At 37.8% G+C, this 23376-nt stretch overlaps 1 protein-coding gene across 4 annotated transcripts in view; it reads left to right on the top strand.

The window, feature by feature from the left end:
• The window catches only part of jakmip2 (janus kinase and microtubule interacting protein 2), a 28482-nt gene extending 6085 nt beyond the window's left edge, over positions 1–22397 (top strand). Inside the window, exons 2-24 of one of the 4 annotated variants that reach the window (XM_039618858.1) lie at positions 7343–7590; positions 7788–8042; positions 8190–8432; positions 10010–10219; positions 10626–10724; positions 10843–10989; positions 11097–11237; positions 12823–12879; positions 13198–13320; positions 13556–13684; positions 14293–14376; positions 14498–14560; positions 14653–14751; positions 15788–15889; positions 16021–16074; positions 16158–16223; positions 16312–16380; positions 16903–16980; positions 17191–17241; positions 17661–17813; positions 17941–18006; positions 18330–18406; positions 19957–20043. In XM_039618858.1, the coding sequence (XP_039474792.1) occupies positions 7462–7590; positions 7788–8042; positions 8190–8432; positions 10010–10219; positions 10626–10724; positions 10843–10989; positions 11097–11237; positions 12823–12879; positions 13198–13320; positions 13556–13684; positions 14293–14376; positions 14498–14560; positions 14653–14751; positions 15788–15889; positions 16021–16074; positions 16158–16223; positions 16312–16380; positions 16903–16980; positions 17191–17241; positions 17661–17813; positions 17941–18006; positions 18330–18380 (2469 nt within the window). In that variant the 5' untranslated portion in view covers positions 7343–7461 and the 3' untranslated portion in view covers positions 18381–18406; positions 19957–20043. Of the gene's footprint in view, positions 1–7001; positions 7075–7342; positions 7591–7787; positions 8043–8189; positions 8433–10009; positions 10220–10625; positions 10725–10842; positions 10990–11096; positions 11238–12822; positions 12880–13197; positions 13321–13555; positions 13685–14292; positions 14377–14497; positions 14561–14652; positions 14752–15787; positions 15890–16020; positions 16075–16157; positions 16224–16311; positions 16381–16902; positions 16981–17190; positions 17242–17660; positions 17814–17940; positions 18007–18329; positions 18407–19956 lie in introns of those variants that run through there. The other 3 variants (XM_039618856.1, XM_039618855.1, XM_039618857.1) reach the window with 3 other exon arrangements.
• Positions 22398–23376: the final 979 nt, after the last annotated feature.

Genomic DNA, 23376 nt, shown 5'->3' with positions numbered 1-23376 from the left:
TTGATTCATGTTTGTGGCTGTAATGTGACAAAATGTGGAAAAGTTCAAGGGGGCCGAATACTTTTGCAAGCCACTGTAGTTATTAATGGCATTCTGGCACCTTCAGTTAAAGAGCAACTAAACCTGATAGGGGGATTTATGGATAATACAGTAAAAGGAGTTTTTCTTAGGTAAGGTAAATGCATATGCAACTTTTAAAAAAGCAAATATCACGAAACACAAAAACATGTTTTAATGGAGCTTGCCACAGCGGGTCTGCTAGGTAGACGTACAGTCGGTTTATTTTTCAGGGAGTGGAAAAAAAAATCCATTACATTACAACATCTGTGACATTTTCAGGGATGGAGAAAGATGTAAGAAAGTGAGGAAAGGTGTGAAAGATGAGAGATTGTTTTCAAAGGTAGAGACTGCAAGGACATTTGAAAAACTGGAATTTTAAAGCTTCTTGTAATGTCCTAATTCATTTTGTAGTGTTCGGATCTATACATAATGTTGCAAATTTCTTTTTTTTTTTCATATTGTGAAAGTCATTCCAAACAAAGTGAAGTATAAGAACTTTGTGTTTTTCAGAGGTTGTCGTTTAGAGCAGGCTGAAGTCACTAGCTTGAAAGACTGCGGTGAAGTTTCCAGTAATGCACCACTATATGTTGGATGCAGAGTGGCTGTGGTGTTCATGTTCAGTGTTAGGTTACATCTAGGATTGCAGACATCACTTTAAATTTAAGGTGATGACACTGATTAGATTCCCTTGCCAAATCCTTTCTTTTGCACTAGCTTTATGCTGTCTAGGTGTTGGAAAGCAGCCACGAGAGCTCATGTAACCTTGCTTATTTGGTTGAATTCAGTTGACTAAATCCACAAAGAGCAGAGAATCTGAAAGCAGCAGCAGGACTGGTCAGTCGATGACAGCCTGTACATAACAAATCTCACAATGAAAATTACTGTGACTTATTTCTAGGTGGTTCTTTTCCCCATACACTGCTACACGCAATCTTTTCACACCTGCCAAATCTCACTTTACCCTCTGCTTGTCAGGTGTACAGTAGCACCGTGACACAAAATAATTGCTTTTGCTATCTGTCTGTGAGACAAAATATTTTGGTAAGTTTGATTTCTAATCGATATTAAGCATATATTTTTATTATATCAACAATATTTAGGACCCTGTTAAAAACTTCAAATAATCAACTGACACAAAAATAAATAAATGTCCATCTTTGTTCAAGTGCAATTAAACAATTGTTGAATTAGAATTGCGGACCATTTAATTGTTGGAGAAATTGCTGTTGAGTATTTTAAAGGGGTTTTTTATACTTGGTTGGCATCTCCATGTCTGTCATTTCCACATAACTCAAGTCGATTGCTTACCATGCAGTATTGACCTATAAAGATATCCTTGTATAAGTTACAAACACTGGGAACATAGACAGCAGTCCAAGAAACATGTTTTAAATATCATCACTGCATTGAAGGTGAACGTGATGGGTCACAAATGCATAAAATAGTGGTCTTTGTGGATTAAAGAGGTATGTTCACCACATATATTTGATCTCATAGCATTAGCATCCTGGTTTGCTCACATGAGTTATACATTTTAGAGATAATGGTTAAATCTCTATAGTTAAAAATGTATTATTGAAGTGATGCTACTGTGATGGATGCTTGATCTTCTTGATCTGCTGAGTGCTCACTAGTTCTTAGAGGAATACTGTCAACAGAGTTTGAAAGATTTGGTTCCCTAAACCCTTCTTGGCATGAAAGATGCATTTTCATTAACTTGTGTTAGTCTGTGAGTCCATAAAGTGTTACTCAGTTATGTCATTTCTTATCCAAGAGGCTGCTGTAGCTGTCGGGTTTCTTACAGTTAGTTCTGACAGCTACCAGGAAGCTTGTATAAGGTACTGATACTCTAAGATTTTCTTTTATATAGTTTCTTAGTCTTGTGTGATGTTGATTGCTAATATTGTTGTAAAGATTTTGAGTGATTGTGTTGTGTGAAGTATGTTGAGTATAAATATTGCACTTTTTAAAATCATAGCAAGTTGTAATTTTTTTGCAGTATTAGGGTTGAAATCTGTCTCTTTACAAAAGAGTCTTGTGTTGTCTTAGCATCCTTTATTGTTTTATTTATTTCCTCATTTGAATCTATTTAAACTTTTTATGCAAATAAAACATGAATTATTTGCTAAATGGCTTGTAACCAGTCAGCTTTGTCCAAATATAAGATAGAGGTTTAGAGTTTAGTGTTCTAGTGAGCTACAGTTTTTATGATGATGATCCTCAATCACAGCATTATAATTTGATCATAATATAATACTAAAATAAGTCTTAGAGATGCCTCTAAGCTTGCTCATACTAGCTTAAATTGTCCATTACCTGCCATTTAGCAGCTTCCAAAAAAATTTCTTACTTTATATGCAAGGCTTCCCGCTATAAAACCCCATGTTTAAATATTAAACTGGCTCTCATTGGAAAAGAGGACAGTGCTGAGTAAGAATATTACTTGGGTGTTCCTGAGGGAAATATAGATCACAAATGACAGCTCTGAAGGATTTTTCTGCTATTTGTTAACAAGCAAGGAAACATGAATCACAATCCTTCCCTAAAAATCTTGTTAAGAGTCACCAAAGACGCCTGATACTGAAAGTGATATATTGAAAACTAGAAGTAGAAGTCTGTAAGGTTAGAAAGTGGGTACTTGTGTTGCACTGAGCAGTGGGACCTATAATGCCTCTGTGTGGGTGAATAATGCTCATTTGGCTAGCCAACAGATCATTTCCCTGCTGGGGAATGTGACCTCAATCAGATTGAGTTAGGCTCATCGCAAATACATATCTAGCCTACTCCTCCAGAACAGTATCTGGCTTCTGTGGATGGTTTGTAGGTTAATACAGTATTAGTAGTCATGGTGAGGCGGTTGGCTTTGCATGATGATGGTCTAGTCAGCTTAACCAAAATGACAAGAGATGACTTATCAATGAATTATCAGCATTACTATTATTGCCCCCCCAGCATACCTGTGGTACATTTTAACTTATTTGTATATTAATTGTCTAAAAAATGGCTAATGTTTTACAGATTTAAAAAAATGTTTATTTTATTTTTAGAAATTAAATGAGCACCAGGTGTACAAATGTTTGAAATAGCAGAAATAAGTATGGGAATGGTTATTGCCAGATCGCCCCAAAAGGGGCAGGCTTGGGGTAAAACTTCCTTTAATGGAAGAGGATTGTGCTCGCTCAGCGCTGTGTGTTAAAATGTTAAACCCACTCTAAATACACATCCTGTCAGATGAAGATCCGTGGACTCTGATGAAATGATAACAGCCTGTTAGAGTTTTGATATATGGGTATTGCACTCATGCCACCATGGAGAGTGTTGTACATTGTATAACAACATGGTGAGTATCAAAGAAACAGGAAGTGTTTCTGTAAATGTAGAGTACCTCAACTGCCTTAGTATTTTCCATATTATAAAAACTTGTGTACAATACACCAATTTAAATTTATATCAAATGTATATTTTCCGGTCAACATTTGCTTTTTCTGTGTTCAAAAACACACGCAATGGGTGAAGAAGCAACCCGGTTTCCCTTCGAAACAACATGAAAACTACATAAATCCTCCATAAAGTGTTTTTCACATCACTTGTGCCTCTGGAAAAATTGTTATAGAGACTTGTTAATATGGCCAAATATTTAATTATTTCATAATAGTCGATCTAATTAATTAAATATTAAAATATATATATATATACAATTGAATTGGCAGGAAAAATGTCTGTTGGAATATTTCATGTTTAAGGGTGTAAATCTGGTTACTCTTTCACATCATACTTAGAAATCTACTGCAGATGCAAACTCAAATAAGCTCAAGTTTCCTCTGCAAACATTTTCAAATTCATTCACAGATTACAGACAGTGGTGTTAAAATGCTAATGTACATTACATAACTGTCCTGAACTCTTATTGCAAATCATTTTTGAAGTTGCTACTTGTTGCTACTTCATTAGTGTTACTTTGGACAGCCTCCTGAAGTGATTCTTAATAACGTCAGCAGTACTTCTGAAAAGCCGCACTGTAAACTAACTGCAAAATAAGGAGCCCATGTGGACTAGACGTGATGATTACTTCATCTCTAATCTGCATCGTCAAATCTGTTAAGCAATGTTATGTCATTCCACTTCAGATTATGAGGGATGTAGTCCAGTTCCTTGTGAGTCATTGTGATGATGCACAGTCTTTTTCACTTTCATATGAACATTTTGTGTGTAGTGTATTAGAGGAAAACAGTCTGCATGTCTCTACAAATGTGATAAAACCGTGACCTTCTAACAGTGTTTCCAAAGAGTTTAGAACCAGTTTAATCTATAAATCTGTCGTTGAATCTGCATAGAACAGGCAAAGTCACGAATAGTTGGAAGTCATACGTATATGTATATATATGCCATTTAAGAAGAATTAAAGCAGCAAAGCCATTACATGAGCCTAATAACTGCTAACCTTCATCATCCAAATCATCAAGGGACTATCTATTTCTGTGTTCTTCATAAGGTATTTTTAGATATTAAAAATATCTAACAAAATAAAACAAATATCCAGCTAAATAGTTCTTTTAGAGTATTAAAAGTAAAGTTAAAATTTCAGCAGTCTCACAAAATACTCTATAAACCCTGTTAAGTGCACAGACAATTTGAAGAATAAATTTTTATGTCTAATATTAAATACAACATGTGTGTTGTACACACACTCACACACAATACATCATACTCTGGTTTTCATAATTAACATATTTCATGTTAACATGTGCATAATACATTAGAAAAGGCACCAAACCTGTAATCTTTAGACTGCAACTCCAAATGGTAATTTGTGTATCTATTATTTTTTCTAGACAGATTGGTCGAGATAAAGCCTATATTTACCTTCTTATGTAATTAATTTGATTGCCATAAGAACAATGTCTGTTTTAATCAGTAAAACAACATATATATGAGCTAAAAGCCGTCCTTTTGGCTCATGAGTTTACCATTTATTTTTCTCTACCACTGAGCAAGACATTGAAGCCTTACTGTACATCTTACATGCAGGTGCAGTAAGTGCGGTAGGCCTGCATTGCCATCTTTAGGCGACCTTGGCTTCTTGAGGTGACTGTTGTTGTGATTTGGTCCTATATGAATAATATTGAAATGAACTGAGCATTATTTTACCCCGGACTAGTGTGTGAATGTGTTACGGTGAGGATGTGTGAAAATAGACTGGGTTCAGTAAACAGATAGGACAAGTCTTTCATAGTCTTATTTTAGCCCAAATGTCCTATATTTGCTGCACAAGTCTATCTGTGGCTTTTAGCAGGTCATTGGCTTTCAGCTGACCTCAGGCTGTGCACAAACAGCACAAAAGTCAGATTGTGGGGCAGGAAGGATTACCACTGACTCGGCATATCCAGACAACCATCTGTTCCAAAACCACTTCGGTTTGATAATCAGCCAATATGATCAGGACAATTTCACTTCCTACTTGCTTGTTCAGGTTTTATTTACACCGTGAAATTTCTCAAATGGAAATCTGTTGCCACAGAAATTGTCATTATTGGCTTCTCTTTGTCTGGATCTGTATGACCTTAGAGATTTACCATAACATAATGCATGTGTAGGTCATCATACTGAAAGGAAAAAATTATGAGGATGTTTCTATTGTGTGCATTGTGTATACTGCTGTTTTGTTATGTTAATGAGTGAGTATAACTTCTTCCGTGACTATAACTAGGTAAGTAACAGTTGTAGTCAAACAAGAAATCGAATGCACATGAAAGAAGCTGACCCAGCAACAGTCACAACGAACTACAGTTCTAAAAGGTTTTATGTAGCTTTTTATGGACATGCAGAATTTACAGGCATAAAAAAATATTGAATATAACAGATTCAATAAGGCTGAGAGCAAAACACTTCTAGGAAGTGGCATCAAACTGCTTTATGCCACAAAGTGAGGAAAAAAAACAGGGACCAACTCCGGCTTTCCTTTCACAGGTCCCAGTTAAAGGACAAGGTTTCTCACATGGTTTTGAAGGCAGAAAGGCAGGAGCTCCTGAGATAAATCTGCATAAGTGCAGAGGAAACTGCTCACAGGAGGTTTCAAACATATAGATCAGAAAGTAACCGATGTTGCCGTTCAAGTTAATATTGTCATAATTATGAGCTTTTCCATTTAGGTAAGCCAAGTGCAAAATTCCATAAACATGGGGCTAATATTAGCCTTATCCTACCCCTAACCTTAAATGGGTTGCTGGCAGATCTGAATATTAACAAATTAGAACTAAATTCTTCAAAAAACCCTCATCTCCATTTTTTATGCCATGCTAGCAGTGTGGCTTTGAAGGATTACCATGTTAATTCCACAACTTCTCAACTGCATGTGGCCAAACTGCAAGAAAGCTGGGTCTCCCCAAGGGGAGTCCTAATGAGTTTAGTAGGTCCATGACTGTTTGGGTAACTGTTACTCAGAAAGTAGAGGTTGACCACTAATTACTACGCTGGTAGTTTTAAAACTGTATCAGTGGTGTCTGCATGTTGAACAGATGACATATAGATACAGATAGATAGATACAGTAAAAAGTCCCAAGTGGTCAATCAGACTTGAAAAGCCCAACAAAATTGTAGTGTATTTATATTTTTACCATTTATACTGACGTTTAATAATTGTTGTTTTTTCTACCAAACAATAAGTGTTTATCACTGTTAAGATAATAAACTAAGGTGGTGCATGTTTTCATTTTGAGCCTGTTAACTGGCGTTAGGATTTAACCCAAATATGCACTGTTTCCAAGTTTGTTACTGTATTTTTCAGTTGAATATTTCAGATTAAATTAGATAAGATTAGACTTCATTCATCATTTTTATATAATTACCTAAAAATGAAATAGCCTTCGTTAGCCAGCAAGTTGGTGGTGGAAATGGGTTTCAGGAGCTTAGCGTTAGGGCTAGGTTTTAGCTAGGTTATAGCCTAGCATTAACACCTCCCTTTCTCTCCTCCATGTGCTCTTGCGGTGTTAACAATGCATGGTTGTCCTAATCCTGGTGAGACCAGTGTTTTTTATCTGGGCTTATACAGTGTAGCAAGCTTGCTAAAGCACTGTATTTCACCTAATCAGTGATTCCCACAGTGATTTCATACCTTTTGGTTTGCTTGTCTGAAGTCTGACGGGGCAAAACATTAGTTTTGTTGCTATGTTTCCAGGATTTTATGATTTCAAAGTACAAGAATCTTATTCATACTCTGTTTAAAGTAAATCTGGACTTGCTTTGTCTAACTCTGTCACTCTTTTGTCTCTGCTCCTACCCCAAGCCCTTGTGTCTAATAGGAGAATGAGGAAGAGGAGGAACTGGAAACCTTGGGAGCACCTCGGAAAGCTTATATGAAGTCTCAATGAAAGCATTGGAACAGCCTCTCTAGTTCTTGAATCAATGGCTAAGAAAGGGCGTACGAAGGGCGAGAAGCCCGAAGCCCTTATTTCTGCCTTACAGGCAGCTAATGAAGATCTCAGGTCCAAGTTGACTGACATTCAGATAGAGCTGCACCAAGAAAAATGCAAGGTACTGTACTACATCTCATATACGTATATTTATCTGGACTATTATCTCTTGGACCACTTTCTGTGTAAATACAGTATTTTTAAAACCTTAAAGTTTAAATGATAAAATGTTCAGAACCATCAAGGACAGCTTAAGAAATTTTTATAGTAGCCATTTATGAAAAATAACCAAACCCTTCCTTTTGTGCTCCTCTCAAGGTGAGCAAACTGGAGCGAGACAAGGTGCAAGAGGTGAAGCGGGTGCGAGAGCAGGAGCAGCACCGCCATACTGCCATGCTAACAGAGCAGCGGGCAAAGTGGCATGAGGAAAAGCAAAAGGAGCTCCAGGCTCTCAGGGAAAACCTGACACGGCAGCATGAGCAAGAACTGGCCCGCCATGCTAAAATCAAAGACCAGGAAAACCAGAGGCTGAAAGCAGCACTGAATGCCATGCGTGATGGCAGCGGAGAGAAGGTGAGTTTAAAGATGTCCGTTAAACAGATTTTAAGATTTTCATTCCACCCTACACTTACTTGTGTTTCAGAAAAATGTAAAAAGAATAAATAAATAAAACCCTTATCAACCTAGTCAACCTTTTTCTTTCTGCCTTCACTTTTTCAGGTACGCACAGCACTGACTCTTGAAGCCAAGGAGGACGCACGTCGTTTCTTTGACCAGGAGAGAGTTAAACTCCTGCAGGAGATAGGAGAGCTGAAGGCTGCTAAAAAGCAGACTGACGAGGCTCTCAGCAACATGATCCAGGCTGACAAGATGAAGGCTGGGGACCTGCGGGTGGAGCACCAGCAGCACCAGGAGCAGATCTCTAAGATCAAATGGGACTGTGAGAGAGACATCCGCAGACTGGTATGAACAGCCACTGCAAATAACCACCGTAAAATTAGTAACAGGTTTCAGATATATCTTCAACATATGAATAATGAGCATGTCACAATTTCTGCGTCCGTGAGTCTGTGACTTACAGGTGTCAATAAAAGCCTGCTAATTTTTTGTCACTATGCAGAGTCATGTACATTGACCTTAGAGTCCTGACTGATATATTTGTCCTGCTGATATATTGGTCTCACCAATATGTCAGACGACATATCAGCCGATATTTGCTATTTGCCATTATGTTGGTATCTGCATTTATACTCTTCGATACATGAAAATTAATAAAGTAAAATCAATAAATGTGTTGGCAACACAAAACCAGCTGATCTGAGCAGAGTCATAAAAACCATAAACGAGTAACCCATGACTTATTGTGTTATTACTGTACAAGAAGATTTTAAAATTGCATTGTCATGTTATCTTAGGACTCATAAATAACTACACATAAAAAACGTTAGGGAAATCTATTTATGTTTTGTGTGTTTGAAAGAAAAAAAACTGATTTTTAAATCACCAAAGATCCGTGTTGGTATACTCTTTAAAATCTTTTATTGTTTGAGCTTTAGTAGACACAACTCTATAATGCATTCAGCCCCTCAGGAGGCTTCGAGAAGTCTTCAAAGAATTTTAACAGGAATCATTACTTGACTAGTTTTTCCAGCTAGTCTGTGTCTACAACAGAGTATACAGTAGTCCGCACTTTAGTGCGAGTGAAATAGAGAAAAGCGGGGTAGATTTTTATCTATTTAAATGAGCTACATTTGTGTTTAATGCAACCTATGTAAGAACAAAAGAGCAGCAGGGAAAACATTTTCATTTGTAACCTGCATAACGTAGAAACCTGGTGCTGAGAGAGTTTAGTTATGGACAAATCTAATGCTGTAAATTTCCCTCCAAATCGCTATCAAGGCAGTCTTTGTAATTTATCTGTCAGTCGAAATGCCTAAAACTAGTTTTTATTTAGCCAATAAAAAAACAACAACAACATGGTATTAAAATATCTGCATAAAATCCTCTCACACCTTTAAAACAAGCTTTAAAAATACTGATTAAGCCCTGAAAATAACAAAATAACAAAATAATTGCAAAATAATTTGTGCAATAAATTCTTTTAGTGATAGATTGCACGACAATGCCAAATGTAGCAAAAATAATACAAATTAAAAGTCATATATTCAAATTTATATTATATTTATTTAATTTTAAAATTTCATCAGAAGCCTCAATAAACACTGCACTTGCAAAAAATGTCAATTTTCTCGTAATTACTTCACGGTACAAGCATAAAAACATTTATGGGTCTGTTGTTCCTCTCTACTTGTATAAGTGGGTCTGGTTTCTCTACAGTTGTTTGTTAGTTTTTTAGAGATACATTAAAAGAAAATACAAGCAAAAATCATAGTAATCTTTCTGTTCTAACATTTAAAACCCTAATTCTGATCATAATGTCATAAACAGTGATGGGAACAATTAGGATAGCATCGGAAATAAAACGCCTTCCTTTCAGCCATTACTTAATGATGTTTCCATTTCCTTCTCATACACCACAGGTGGACGAAATCAAAGGTAAGAACCGCACCATTTTCGCTCTGGAAAAAGAGCTGGAATCGACATCGGGTTACTTACAGAAGCTGCAGCTTCAGAAGGATGCCCTGGATGAACAGTTATTCCTTGTTAAGGAGGCTGAGTGTGGCCTGGGAAGCCCGAAAAGAGAAATTCCAGGCAGAGCTGGAGATGGTGCAGAGCACTGTGGCAGCCCAGTAAGTAGAGAAACCATCGAGAAGCAGCTCAGGGAATTAAAACAAATAATATTAAACTGCTAATTTAAAAGAAACTGTCTTACTTCTTGAATTCACTTCATTACTTTTGCTGAAGCACTTGAGTGCACTTGGTTTAGATTGTTTTAAAAGTCTAGTAGTCAAAATGGAAACCATGTCATGTACACACTTATGCATTTCTGTAAGTGCCAGACTATAAAAGACTATAAGAGAGGGGCGGTCCACACATGAATCAACTCCAAGTTATAATTTAATTTTAATCAGTGCAAAACAAAACCACTACAAGACAGGATGGACTGTGCTGTTTTGCAGTCCATTACATCACGTATTCCTCACACTTGTGACTTGATTGATCAAATGATAAAGGATTGCATTTTGTTTGTTTCAGGACATGAGGAGAAACCAGAGGCGTATGGCTGAACTCAACTCGACTATACGCAAGCTGGAGGACCGCAACTCGCTGCTGGGGGATGAGAGGAATGAACTGGTACGATGAAATTCAGGAAACTAAATTCATTTTTAATGTTTCTGCTTTTCCTTGAAAGTTCCCAGCTTCCTTAATCACCATTTAAATTAAATTTATGATTTTTTTTTTCCCCCACCAGCTGAAACGTGTTCGAGAGTCAGAGAAGCAGTGTAAGCCCCTGCTGGACAAGAACAAGCTGCTGAGTAAGAGGAATGACGATTTGACCCAGACGATCCAGAAGCTGGAGGAGAAGCTCAAGAGCCTGATGAAAGAAAACCTTGAGATGGTCTGTACAAAGTATCAGTAGCCTCATTCTGTATATACACACGCTGACTTACAGTTGGATAGTGTGATCTCAGTGGACATTTCTCTGTGTTTTTTGTGAATCTGCAGAAGGAGAGGATAAACTCTCATCCTCCACTGAAGAAGCTAAAGTCTCTCAATGACCTGGACCAAGCCCATGATGACCAGGAAATAGCCTTTCTCAAGCTTCAAGTCTTGGAGCAGCAAAGCATGATTGATGAACTGACAAGAGTATGTTTCTTATAGTGTTTCAGTAATTTATCAAGTAAGCCATGTTAGGCTTCTTGCTGTGATGCTCTAACATTTTGACGCAGGTCTGATACAACACTGAATCTTTCTGCTTAGGTCAGATAGATTCATATGAAAAGAAAGTATTCTCAGAGGTTAATGAACTATTACGACATTATGGTCAAGATGACCCACACTAAGGACCTGTTCCAAACAGGACATAGTTTGCTGAAAATTGGTGTAATGCTTGTTAATCTTGTGAAAATGTATTACCATATCCTTACTAGAAAACTAGAAAATCAAGCACAGTATAGAGCTTATCCCAGTTTATATGTTTGGGTTTGATAAATATGACCCATAGCAGGAATTTCAGATGAGTTTTTTGTCTACAATCATTGATTTTGATGGTGTTTTAATCACACATATTCTAAAACCACATATTTGTTGTTCACATCTGTAGTACACTACTTTGCAAAAGTCTTGAGCCACCCATCATTTTGTCTTCAGGAATAGTTCTCCAAGCTTTTCGAAGGACATCCCAAATCTCTTATGGATTTGGCTGCCTTTTGTTGCTTTACCTGTCAAGATGATGCCACACTGCTGGAGTAATGTTGAGGTCCGGACTCTGGGGAGGCCAACATTTCTATCTAAATATGCTTTTACTGCACTGGTAGTGTGTTTGGGATCATCATCATGCTGAAAATAAAATTAAGCTCTTGCCAGTCTGAGCCTTTCCAGGTGGTATTGCGTGGTAAATAAAAATATCGATGATACTTTTCAAGTTATATAATTCCATCAATTCATAATCAAAATTGATGGAATTTCTCTTTCCCTTCCTTAAGAAGGAAACAGCTGCTATTCCACTGAGACCGTCTCTGATGAGGCTTGATGGATCAACTGAAGGACTAGCTGGATCTCAGATCCTGTGTCAGGTCTTTGATGGATCTGTTTCTGTTTCACATATTGTTGCAGAAACCTTTTTAGGCCTGCCACTTCTTCTTTTGTCCTTCACTTGTTCAGCTGCCTAATTTCTTTCAAGGATACACGGTCGGTACACCATGCCCAGATATGTTAGGTTTTTTGCTAATAGCTCTTTGAGAATCACCTCGTTGGTGTAAAAATATTATCAAACTGTGTTATCGTCATCATGTTTTTATTATATTCAACTGAAGAAATGCATCACTGGTTTGTCCATTGAGTTAGGTGCCTTTTCTATGCTTGGATGATTCTTAGGTCAGTGTTAAGTGTTTAAACAAACAAACGAAAAGTTTATCTGAAAATAATTAGTACTGGACTGAAAATAAGTTAAAAACTAATGTGTAAACATTCAGAAACATTCACAGATATTCAGAAAGCCTGGAGAACTGTTGCTCAAGACCACTTTTTGTTTCCTTGGATACAAATATAAAGAAATGAGGGGTGGCTCATGACTTTTGCACACCTATAGCACTTTTGCTATGGGGTAGCTCTTGTAATTTTGCTGCTTCTATAAATTTGATGATGTAGCCTAAAGAAAGAAAATCAAAAAAAGTAACTGTGTCTTTAGTCGTAGTGTTAAAGTGTGTTGTTCATCTGTCTGATTTTCCAGGACCGAGAAAAACTCCTAAGAAAGAAAAGGCATAAAAGAAGTTCAAGGCCGATAAAGGTAGGATAAATTAAATTTGTTAATGGCTGCTTAATTTAAAGTGTGTGTAGAAAGTGTGCATTTAAAAAAAAGTATGGAAGTCAGTTCTGTTTGAGCAGATTGTTTCAATAAGACTGTAATTAAACAAATGAATGAGTGGAAGGAAACACTGGACCTGTTAATAATGCAGGAAACAAGACTAAAAATTGACAGTATTTAATGCAAAACATGGGGCTTTTTGTTAAATGTGAAGCACCAAAAGGAAAAAAAAAGTGTATTGATTGCTCTATCGTGAAAGATTTTGGGGTCTGGAAATATTTTAGTATTTATTTTCTGCAGAGGCATATCGTGGTTGATACTTTCTTTGGGTATGATGAAGAGTCTATGGACTCAGAGACATCCTCAGTGGCTTCATTTCGAATGGACAGAACTCCTGCTACTCCTGATGAAGACCTGGATGATGTATGAGTTTATATTTATCATATCCAAAAGATAGTCTAGCATTAATGTCAGTATTCTCATTTATATTCACATCAGGGCCTTCAATTGTGTTTTAACTTTTTAAACTTCTGCTATCAACATCGAATTTGTTCAGTCATACCAGCTGGGTAATGTTAGCTCGTCAGATGTATCAGTATAATGATGCTGTCTCCTAGAATCATAACCTTTGATCTTTTTCCTGTGTGTATCAATCAAGAGTCTAGCCAACGAGGAATCAGAGCTACGTTTCCGTCAGCTCACTAGGGAATACCAGGCCTTACAGCGAGCTTACGCCCTGCTGCAGGAACAGAAAGGAGGCCTACTGGATGCTGAAATCGAAGCTAAGGTACATGTATAAAGATTAATTAATTAGTTACTGCTCAGTTAGTCTGGAAACCTCTGATCTAGTCTGAAACTGTAAAGTTACAATGCCCCAAAAATTCTTATGTCCCCCCAAGGATTATTTAAGTTGGAGATACAACAATTGAGAACACGGTTCATTCAAGGTTACGTCTGCCCATTGGCTGCCTTAGTAGTGAGAAATTCAGTTATCGAGAATTTGATTACCACTAGTCTGAAGTATTCATCTAAACACACAATTTAAAAAATCATTTTTTGACATTTATTCTATTGTATGAGGCTGTGAAAGAGTCATTTTGTTCGTGGCCACATCATGTGGATGTGAGATGTACTTTTTAATTAGTTCAGCTGCCGTCATTGATTGGGTAATGTCCCATGCTTGACCAGGACACAAAACATTCTTTTAGACGTTTAAGTCATTCTCTTTTAATGTCTGCATATAGCGACATTATGTACGTTGTATGTTGGGTTGAAATTTTAGGTGTGGCTTTAAACAGATCCCATTATAGAGGCTAACTCCAGTCAGGAGTGAATGCCAGACAAAAATTAAAATCTTACAAGATTTGAAAAACATCTGTTTTGCTCCTGGTTCAGGCTCACGAACAGCTCCAAGCAGAGGTTCTCAGGTATAAAGCCAAGATAGAGGACTTGGAGAAGGAACTAACCCTGAAGGGACAGGTAGGATGCATAAACACACGTGTGAATGAAGGTGTTTGCATGTGTGTATGAGGGGATTGAAAAAAATAACCATATTTGTTTAATAAACATATGAAATGATGTGTACCTTTCCACCAATCAGGACTCCAAATGGGTTGAAGAAAAGCAGCTTTTCCTAAGAAGGAATCAGGAGTTGTTAGAAAAGGTTGGACTCACATTTTTTTTGGATAATCAGTTTACAATAAAAAAGTGGAAATAAAAACAGACACATTCATTTTGATACTTTGTGGCACCCAGGTGGAAAAGTTGGACTCAGACTGTAATCGGCTGCAGCAGGAGCTTCAAGACTCCAAAGACCAAAATGAACTGTTAGAGTTTAGGATACTGGAGCTAGAGGTACGTCACAAAGGGTTTTCTACCAAGTAATATAAGGGTTGTCTGTGAATGTTTGTGCCTAATAATCAGGTGAGCCTAAATAACTTGTGTGTTTTTTACTGAGTTAGAAACATTTTGCTTTCCCAAGAGCTGAGAAAAAGTGATTTTAGTGTAATTAACACAAACAACACTTTGATGATTAAAGCAGCCACGTTGGTTTTACATTTGATAGATTATATTAAAGTGAATTAAACCACAGTGAAATATTTCATGGCATATCAGGAGAGACTGTAGCCACTTTACAGGGGAAAAGAAATGTTGTCTGAAATTATCAAATTTTTTCTGAAGGCTGGGGATTATATAGTTTTGTAAAAGTACAAGGTAAACTTTGAGTTGGACACAGTGACGTTTTAAAAGAACAACACAACCTAATCCCTGCTTTAACTCGAGGACTGTGGAGAAGAGCAGAAGCGTTGTTTAACAGGGTGCATGCCTCATGTCTTGGAATGGCTCCAAGAGTCTCTGATTTCCAAGCTCGATAACCAGCTGACAGCGGTTTCTGTGTTCTGGCTTCGCTTCGGTGCAGTGACTGACAGCACCTTACGAAGGCTTTAGCTGCCACCTAGTGAACACAGAGGAAAAGTTCTTGCTCGGACGTGCTGTGCACATTCACCTGATTTCACCTCTGGCAACATCAAAGTGATTCAGCCTCGGTTTCAACTAAAAACCTCCAGCACTGCTGTCAGGTTTGGCATGTCATTAGTCAGATGACAGCGTTTGCAATGAACTTGTGAACCAAGTTAGAAACTTTGTAGTTGAACAAAGACAGTGCCGCTTACTAAACCTCAAGCATGCAAAGAGAATCACTGATAGGGACTGATATAATCCATCATCAGAACTCTGGGTAAGACTGTCACTTGTCCTGTTTTTTTCTCTCCTGATTTAAATATTAATTTTAGGCTCCTATGATAGAGACTATGTTATAATGCTGTTATAATTCATAGGAGGCTTGCAGAAGACTTTTTGCATAATAAAAAAGGTTTTTTTGCTGTTTTAGGAGCGTGAGAGGAGGTCTCCTCCATTCAACCATTTGAGGATGCATCCTTTCTCTGAGGGAGTCAGTGCACTGCAGATCTACTGTATGAAGGAAGGAGTTAAGGTGCGCAGTGAGAAGGACTCTGATGCTTTATCATAATTTATTGTTAAGTAGCTAAAAACAGTAAAGATTAAATATTAAAGGAAATTATATGTATTTACCCCCTAATCAGTTTTATTATGTTCTTTCCACAGGATGTATGCATACCAGATCTCATCAAACTGCTGGATATCCTCGGAGACAACGGGGTAAATTCATAGAGAACTTAACATTTCATTTTCCGTCACTAAAACATTTACATTATTAAGGTTTGATTGTCTTTTTTGTGCAGAACTTAAGGAACGAGGAGCAAGTGGCTATTATTCAGGCTAGCACTGTTTTGTCACTTGCGGAAAAGGTAAGGCTGGAAGCTACATTGTGTTCAAATTAACATCAGATTGTTCTGTGGTTTAATAAATCATGTTTTGTTGCTTGTTATTTTCCAGTGGATTCAACAGATTGAAGGGACAGAGGCAGCACTGCACCAGAAGATGATGGACCTGGAGATAGAGATGGTGGGACACAACAAGGGGCAGACTTTGTTTCATGATTATGATTAGTGATATGACTGATTCTTCTCCTTAACCTTCTGCCTTTAAGCCATTTAATTAACATTCTTTAGATAAAGTCACACCACACCCGAAGAGTCTCCATAACCAGTATTTGAAGCACAGTGTGCCTGCTGCACATCAAGTTCTAGACTTGCACCATTGCACCACACTTTAACAGGGAGGCGTTAAATGTTACTTAGTGGCATTGGGCTCAGTAAAAAAAAAAAAAAAGAATAAATAGGAAAGGAAAAAAGAGAAATATTGACGATGGTTTATTGAATATTCCACATTGTACCCAGATCCTTCCTGTAAGTTATGACTAGTAAACCAAACAAACAAAAAATATGCCATTGATGTTTGGTTTTCTTCACAGATCCATATCCTATAGTTTCAAACAATTAAACCACATGTTAGGATGTGGTTTAAATTTATGTTATCACTTCTTTCTCTGCTAAACACTGGTCCTAATATGCTCCATGTGTACAGGAGATGTTTTGCAAACAGAAAGGATATCTGGAAGAGGAGCTGGACTACAGAAAACAGGCTTTGGATCAGGCATACATGGTGGGTGTGTTTTTTGTCTCATGTACATCTGGGGCTGAGAAAACAGTGCCTCGTTTTATTTGGGGTCTAAATTTCAGTTCCCAAGGTGACACATAATTCTTATGATTAGAATCGCGACAGTATTGTTAGGTGTGTAGCCGTTTGAAGATAAGTGAATAAGTTCTTACAAACTTAACTAACAACACTTTTCTACATTGCTTCTCTTCACAGCAAATTCAGGAGTTGGAAGCAACCTTATACAACGCCCTGCAGCAAGACAAGGTCTTTTATTTGCCATCATGTATTTATGCATTGCCGTACAGCCATAAATTTTTACCCCCAAAAAAGGCAAAAGAAAACAAAAACAGTTGTAGCTTTGTTGAGTCTCACCCATCTTTTGAAATGTCACCACAGTCATCTGATACAGTGGGTGAGGTTTATCTAATTAAGATAAGAAATGCCAAATTCCTCCCAACTAATTTGGATCATCAAAGCTGTTGGCACAGCTAGTTCTTGGTAAACAAATGACTGGTGTGAGATTATTAACAGAGATAAAGAAACAAAAAAGGCTTCTACAAGCCGTCAAGGAGTCTTATGATTCACTAAAGCTGATAAAGAGCAGTAACATTGGAGGTGTAAGGAGTCTTTCAAATCAATCACAATCCAGTATTTGTGCTTCACACCTGTCTTCTTTTCACCAGGTGATAAAGTACGGCGAGCCTCTGGATGAGCTTCAGAGGGACGAGCTGCGGACGGCGGTGGAGAAGCTGAGGAGGCAGATGCTGAGGAAGAGTCGAGAATACGACTGCCAGATCCTCCAGGAGAGGATGGAACTTCTGCACCAGGCCCATCAGGTCTGTTGCTGTCTGTAAATGTGGCTGTTTGATGATACAGTAGAGCTTTGTGTGGAAGTAGGTTTGTAGGTCACATGCTTTATACTGGTATTGTTATTATTTTTTTCCCCTCTCTAAATGATTGCAGAGAATTCGTGACCTTGAAGATAAGACAGAAATCCAGAGGAGGCAGATTAAAGACCTGGAGGAAAAGGTAGGATGTGTTTGATGGCCTAATGTGAAAACAATTGGATGCAGAAATGATCTAGTTTCTCATGATCAGCAGCTTGGCTATACACTCATAAAGGAACACTAATTGAATTTTGATAGTTTGGGAGAAAAGATAAAGAGGGAATCTGCCTCAAATCTCAAAGCATGTGATATTCATAAATATGATTTCATAATTCACAATGAGCCACGCCCGCTGCACAGTGAACCTCTGTTCCTGTCCCTGCTGTGACTAACATGTCTCAAGTGTTCCTCTAATTCTCTTCTTCTCTTCCTTTGTCCCTCCTTCATCTTTCTTCCTTCCTATAGTTTCTGTTTCTGTTCTTGTTCTTTTCTCTTGCCTTTATCCTTTGGCCTTGAAGTCTTTGGCGTGTCCTGTAGCAGAGGTGAGTCCTGTTGGGCTTTCGGTAGAAAATTCAAATCACTGCCATCCCTCTTTTTGACCTTGGTTAAAAATTTTACTGAGGAAAGCCATAAACCTCAAACAGTTTTACAAATTGACCACTGGGTGGCTCTGTGTCTTTCAGAATCAAGAAAAGATTTGACCCGGGTCTGCACACTCTCCCACCGTTCCTTCATCTGTCATTTCTTTTTCTTTATACTCTCGTCATCTTTCCACCTATGTAGTTTTGTTACAGTTTTGTGGTATTTTTTCCATGTTTTCTGTGTTTCATTCCATTTTTACCGTCTTGGTAGCAGATACCATGAGCACCTTTCCATCCATCATATATTTCTTCATTGTCAACTCTTTGGTTATAACCATTGTTTTTACCTGCATTGCAGAAACCCTTTGGGGTTTGTGAATTGTTCTAGATGATTGTTTTTCACCCAGCAATTCATGTTTTTTATAGACTAAAACTAAAGTTACCACTAAATTAATTTATTATGGCTGATGTAAAAACAATATATGGAGAAAAAATTCATGTTCCCATCTAGCTGAAGATAACAAGTCCAGTGTTCACTAACCTTTTCGCTCTGGTTTGTTCTCTGCTGCTCAGCTGTTTGTGCATGGAAGGTTAGAAATTTTACAGTTGGTTTACAAGAGGTGTAAAAGAAAGGAAAAGCACTTTGACTGGAAAGAATACTGGGAAGAACACTCAACGGCCGCTTTATTAGGCACACCTCTTCAATCACTCATTAACACAAGTGACGTATCTTCCAATAACATGGCAGTAACTTATTGCATTTAGGTTTGTAGACATGTTCAAGACGACCCACTGACGATCAAATCAAGCATCAGGTTGCTGAAAAAAGGTGATTTAAGTGACTTCGAATGACTTTGAACTGAGTGTATAACATGCCAAACGTGAAGCGGATGGACTACAGCAGCAGAAGACCACACCAGGTGCCACTATTGTCAGCTAAGAACAGGAAACTGAGGCTACATCTTGCACGTTCTCAGCAAACTTAGACAGTAGAAGAATACCTGATCTGATGAGACTCGATTTCTGCTGAAACATTTGGAGGTTCGGGTCAAAATTTGGCGTAAACAACTTGAAACCATACCATGCTGCCTTATATCAACAGTACAGGCTGCTGCTGATGGTGTAATGATGTGGGGGATATTTTCTTGACACTCTTTCTGCCTTATAGTACGAACTGAGGATTGCTTCAACGCAAGTGTCTCCCTAAATATTGCTGCTTACCATATCCATCGTTTTATGACCACAGTGCAGCACTAGAAACGCATACCTAATAAAGTGGCCAGTGAGTTTAGTCGTAGAGTGTAAAGCAAAAACAATTAGTAGTAAAATTCTAATATTCTCATGAGAGACAGCTGAGTACAGAGATTATAATCTTTAGGACATAGGGGCTACTCTACTGCTACTGACTGAGCATACCGATATCTAAATATGATAAAAATGTGCCACATGCTGCACGTTTTTGTGTGTTCTAATCTAATCTTTCATGACTTCTGTCTCTCTCTTTCTCTCAGGTGGTATGTCAGCTTGGGGATCTTGTTTGTGACTGCAGTGTTATTTATTTTCTGGACAAGTGTGAAACGGTGTGTGTAGCAGTGGCTGCTCGTGTCATAACATCAGAGACTGCTGTCGGTATAGCTGGATGTATTGTGTGCTGGTCGGATCACACTTCAGATTTATTATTATTATTGTTATTATTATTATTAATATTGTTTTTTAACCGGGTGAGGTTGGTTCTCATCCTGCTGCCCAGGATGATATTTTTAGAGCCGTGTTGGACATTAAATATCTCTCCAAGCAGCTGAGAATACTGTAACAGACTGCAAGGAATGGCAGGCAATTGGGAAAACAGATATAGTGCATTCAGACACGTACACACACACACACACACACACACATATAAATAGTTTTCAGACACACATGCATTTACAGATATATGCAGATGCAAACACATGCTTTGACAATTTAAAAACCAAAGCCTGGGATATGTTCTCTCTGCCATGCAGGGTAATAATACATCACTGACCAACATTTAGCCCCAGTGGGAATATAAACAGACAGAGAGCTCATAAACAACGAGGAAAACAAACCACCAGACCACAGGCCGCTCTTCTTTTTCCCCCTCTGTTTTTTTGGCGTTCAAACCTGAAAAGAAGTTCTTCTTGAATGCAACCACCCGGTGAACTGAAGCGAGCCAACTCAGGGCCTTACGCACGCAGAGGCCATTTAAACAGTGCTGGTCTCAGGTCAGATTATAACAAGGAACTTTCGGGACCTGGTTTCTTCAACCAACTGCCCTGACATTGCTGTTCAGAGAATGGTGCTTACACACTGCTTGCACTCTCCAGAGGTCACGTCTGCAAAAGGACACAGCTACACTGCAGAAGCTGGTGTGTACAGACACTAATGGGAGATACGGGACACTCAGGTTGACATGTCTTCACTGGACACATATAACAGACTTGAGTGAAGGAAGGTGAAAATAGATTTTGGGAGAAATGCCACACTTGGATCCAGCTCCACTCAGCCTGGATCTGTACAGGAGAACATAAGGATTGTCAAACTGCATCTTCATTTTTTCTCAAAAGCCAGCAGACTGTAAAAGCTTTACCCCCTGGTTGTCTTTTTTTCCTCCTTTCTGGGTTTTTTTTTACAGCACCTACCACTGACAGCCCAAGAGAAAACATCCCCATTCTGTATTGTAATATATACATTGTTAATATGTACATGTGTCTGAATAATTTCATGTAGTCTCCCCTTTTTTCTGTGAATAGTGGAAACTTTTGTTTATTCTCTGATGCAGCTTGAACAGTTGATGTACTTGGCAGTTCAGAAATGACTTGACAAGGGTGTAAATTGCTCTGTTTTATTGTGGTGATGGCTGCAAAGATGAACATTGTTTCCTTGAAAATTATAAATGAAAAAAATAATTTTAATATGAATGTGGAATAATATAAATATTTGCCACCCCTTTCCTTTTCCCCCCATCCTTTATCACATACCGTGTATTTGATTTGTTGTCCTACTGTCTATATTGTGTTGCTCCGGTTGGCCAGCAGGGGGTGCTGCTGTCACCTGTGCGACTTTCCCAATTCGCCCTTTAAAGAAACATGACCTTTTACCAAACTTGTAAATATTTCAAACTGGTTTCCGATGAGCTCTGGTCACAAAACAACATGTAACAGTTATGTTGTCTCTATTTGTTGGGCAAAATTTCATTCCATACTCTGAATTTTGTAAGGATGAAAGGAAAAAATGATAAAACAGCACTACAACATCAGTCCTTCCTTTATCCCAAGAAAACTGCAGGTCTCCTCTTTTTCTACTAACCAAAACATCTTTGATACTAATGCCCCTGTTTTGCTAAACTCTGCTGGCCACTTAGGTGTCCACTTCCCCCAAAAAGAAACAGGAGAAAGTGAATGCAACACGACACCTGCTTCACTTCTCTCCTGCCAAGCTGACTCTGCCCAGTCCCTAAAATATTTACTACTAATACTCTGCCTGCTCCCCTTTTTACCCGAGCTACTGTATCTGCCATCGAATCACCTATTGTAAGGCCGAGGGTATCTTCTCATTGGATCTCATTACACAGTAACTACAGCCCAGCACATTCACTTTAACTTATCGAGGGGGGTGACTGAAAATATTGTGCAAACTCAACAGCAGTTGCCTTAAATGCACTTTCCCCCCTTTTTCTGCCCGTATTTCCATGTTTAATCTATTTTTTTCTTTTCCAGGTCATTTATGTATCTCACAAATATACATTACGAGAATGTAATGCATGACATTACATGTAATGTGTATTCATTTTTATTTTTATTTTACAGAGATTTTCTTTTCTCCTTCTTCTGTCTGTCTTCCAAGGAGAATATATAATCCCTCCTAATTTCATTTAGATTATTTGATAAACAAAAAAAAAAGTAATGCTGTAAAAAAAATCTAATAAAAAAGTATGGCCTATGACCTTGAAGACTAATTTGTCTTCTTTCTGCACCTTAATTGCAAACACTGATTGGGATGTTGTCTTGAAAGTGTACATTACAAGAGGAATGACTGCTAAAATATTCTTTATTTATGCACTGTATTCCTGCTTTGAATTTGTTAAAAAAAAATATAAAATGCAAAACAGCTGCTTTTTTTACACTCCTTTTTTAATGACATGTAATCTGCCATTTCACGCTCAATTAGTTGTTGCTTTATTATGTATTTCAAATATTTTTAAGTGTTTAGCAAAAGCTGTTTCTTTTTTCCATACTATTTCCAAAGTCAGGAATTTCTATATCTCCCCGTATCATCGTGTCAAACATCTTTTTCTCACACTGGTTTTGTTTGTAACAAGATTTCCTTCCCCTTCATAAAAAGAGAGCGCAGGCTTTGAGCTGTAATTGGTGGGTGGCTTTCTCACATCTTTGTTCTCCGAGCACGTACAGCTCAAAAACGGACAGAAATCATTGACAGAATATCATGTTTAGTGGAGCTTCTCTAAGTTGTTTAATATTAAAGGGTAAAAAGTCTGGTTCAGCATTGCTGAGTCATTTTCTTACTTTAAAGAAGATGACACTGAAGGCTTCAGCTTTCCAGTTTCCTCATTAGTTTACTAAATAGTAGGCTTTTCATACTCTAAGCTTATTCTAAGCTGTATGGTACAAAGAGAAGAGTCAGTCCGGGTTAGGAGTCTGCCTTTTTAAAAAAAAATTGGAGTCATGGCTGTTCTTGACAATCCTGATGAGAACAGAGGTTGAGCCAGGCTTTGTTCTGCCAAAGTACATCTGTCATGAAAGCACTTTTATCTGTCCTCCTTTCACCACTTACACAGAGGTCACTTTTATATTTAGTGTATCATCTGACTGAACAACTGTCTCCTATAACTGAATAAAAGAGGGGAAAACACTTCTAAATAAGTTAAATGAAACTCCCCTTTGTGCTTGTAT

Source organism: Oreochromis aureus, linkage group 10, assembly GCF_013358895.1.
Source record: "Oreochromis aureus strain Israel breed Guangdong linkage group 10, ZZ_aureus, whole genome shotgun sequence".
NCBI lineage: Eukaryota > Metazoa > Chordata > Actinopteri > Cichliformes > Cichlidae > Oreochromis > Oreochromis aureus.
The sequence above is the reverse complement of the archived record's forward strand: the minus strand, read 5'-3'. Positions and strand labels throughout refer to the sequence as shown.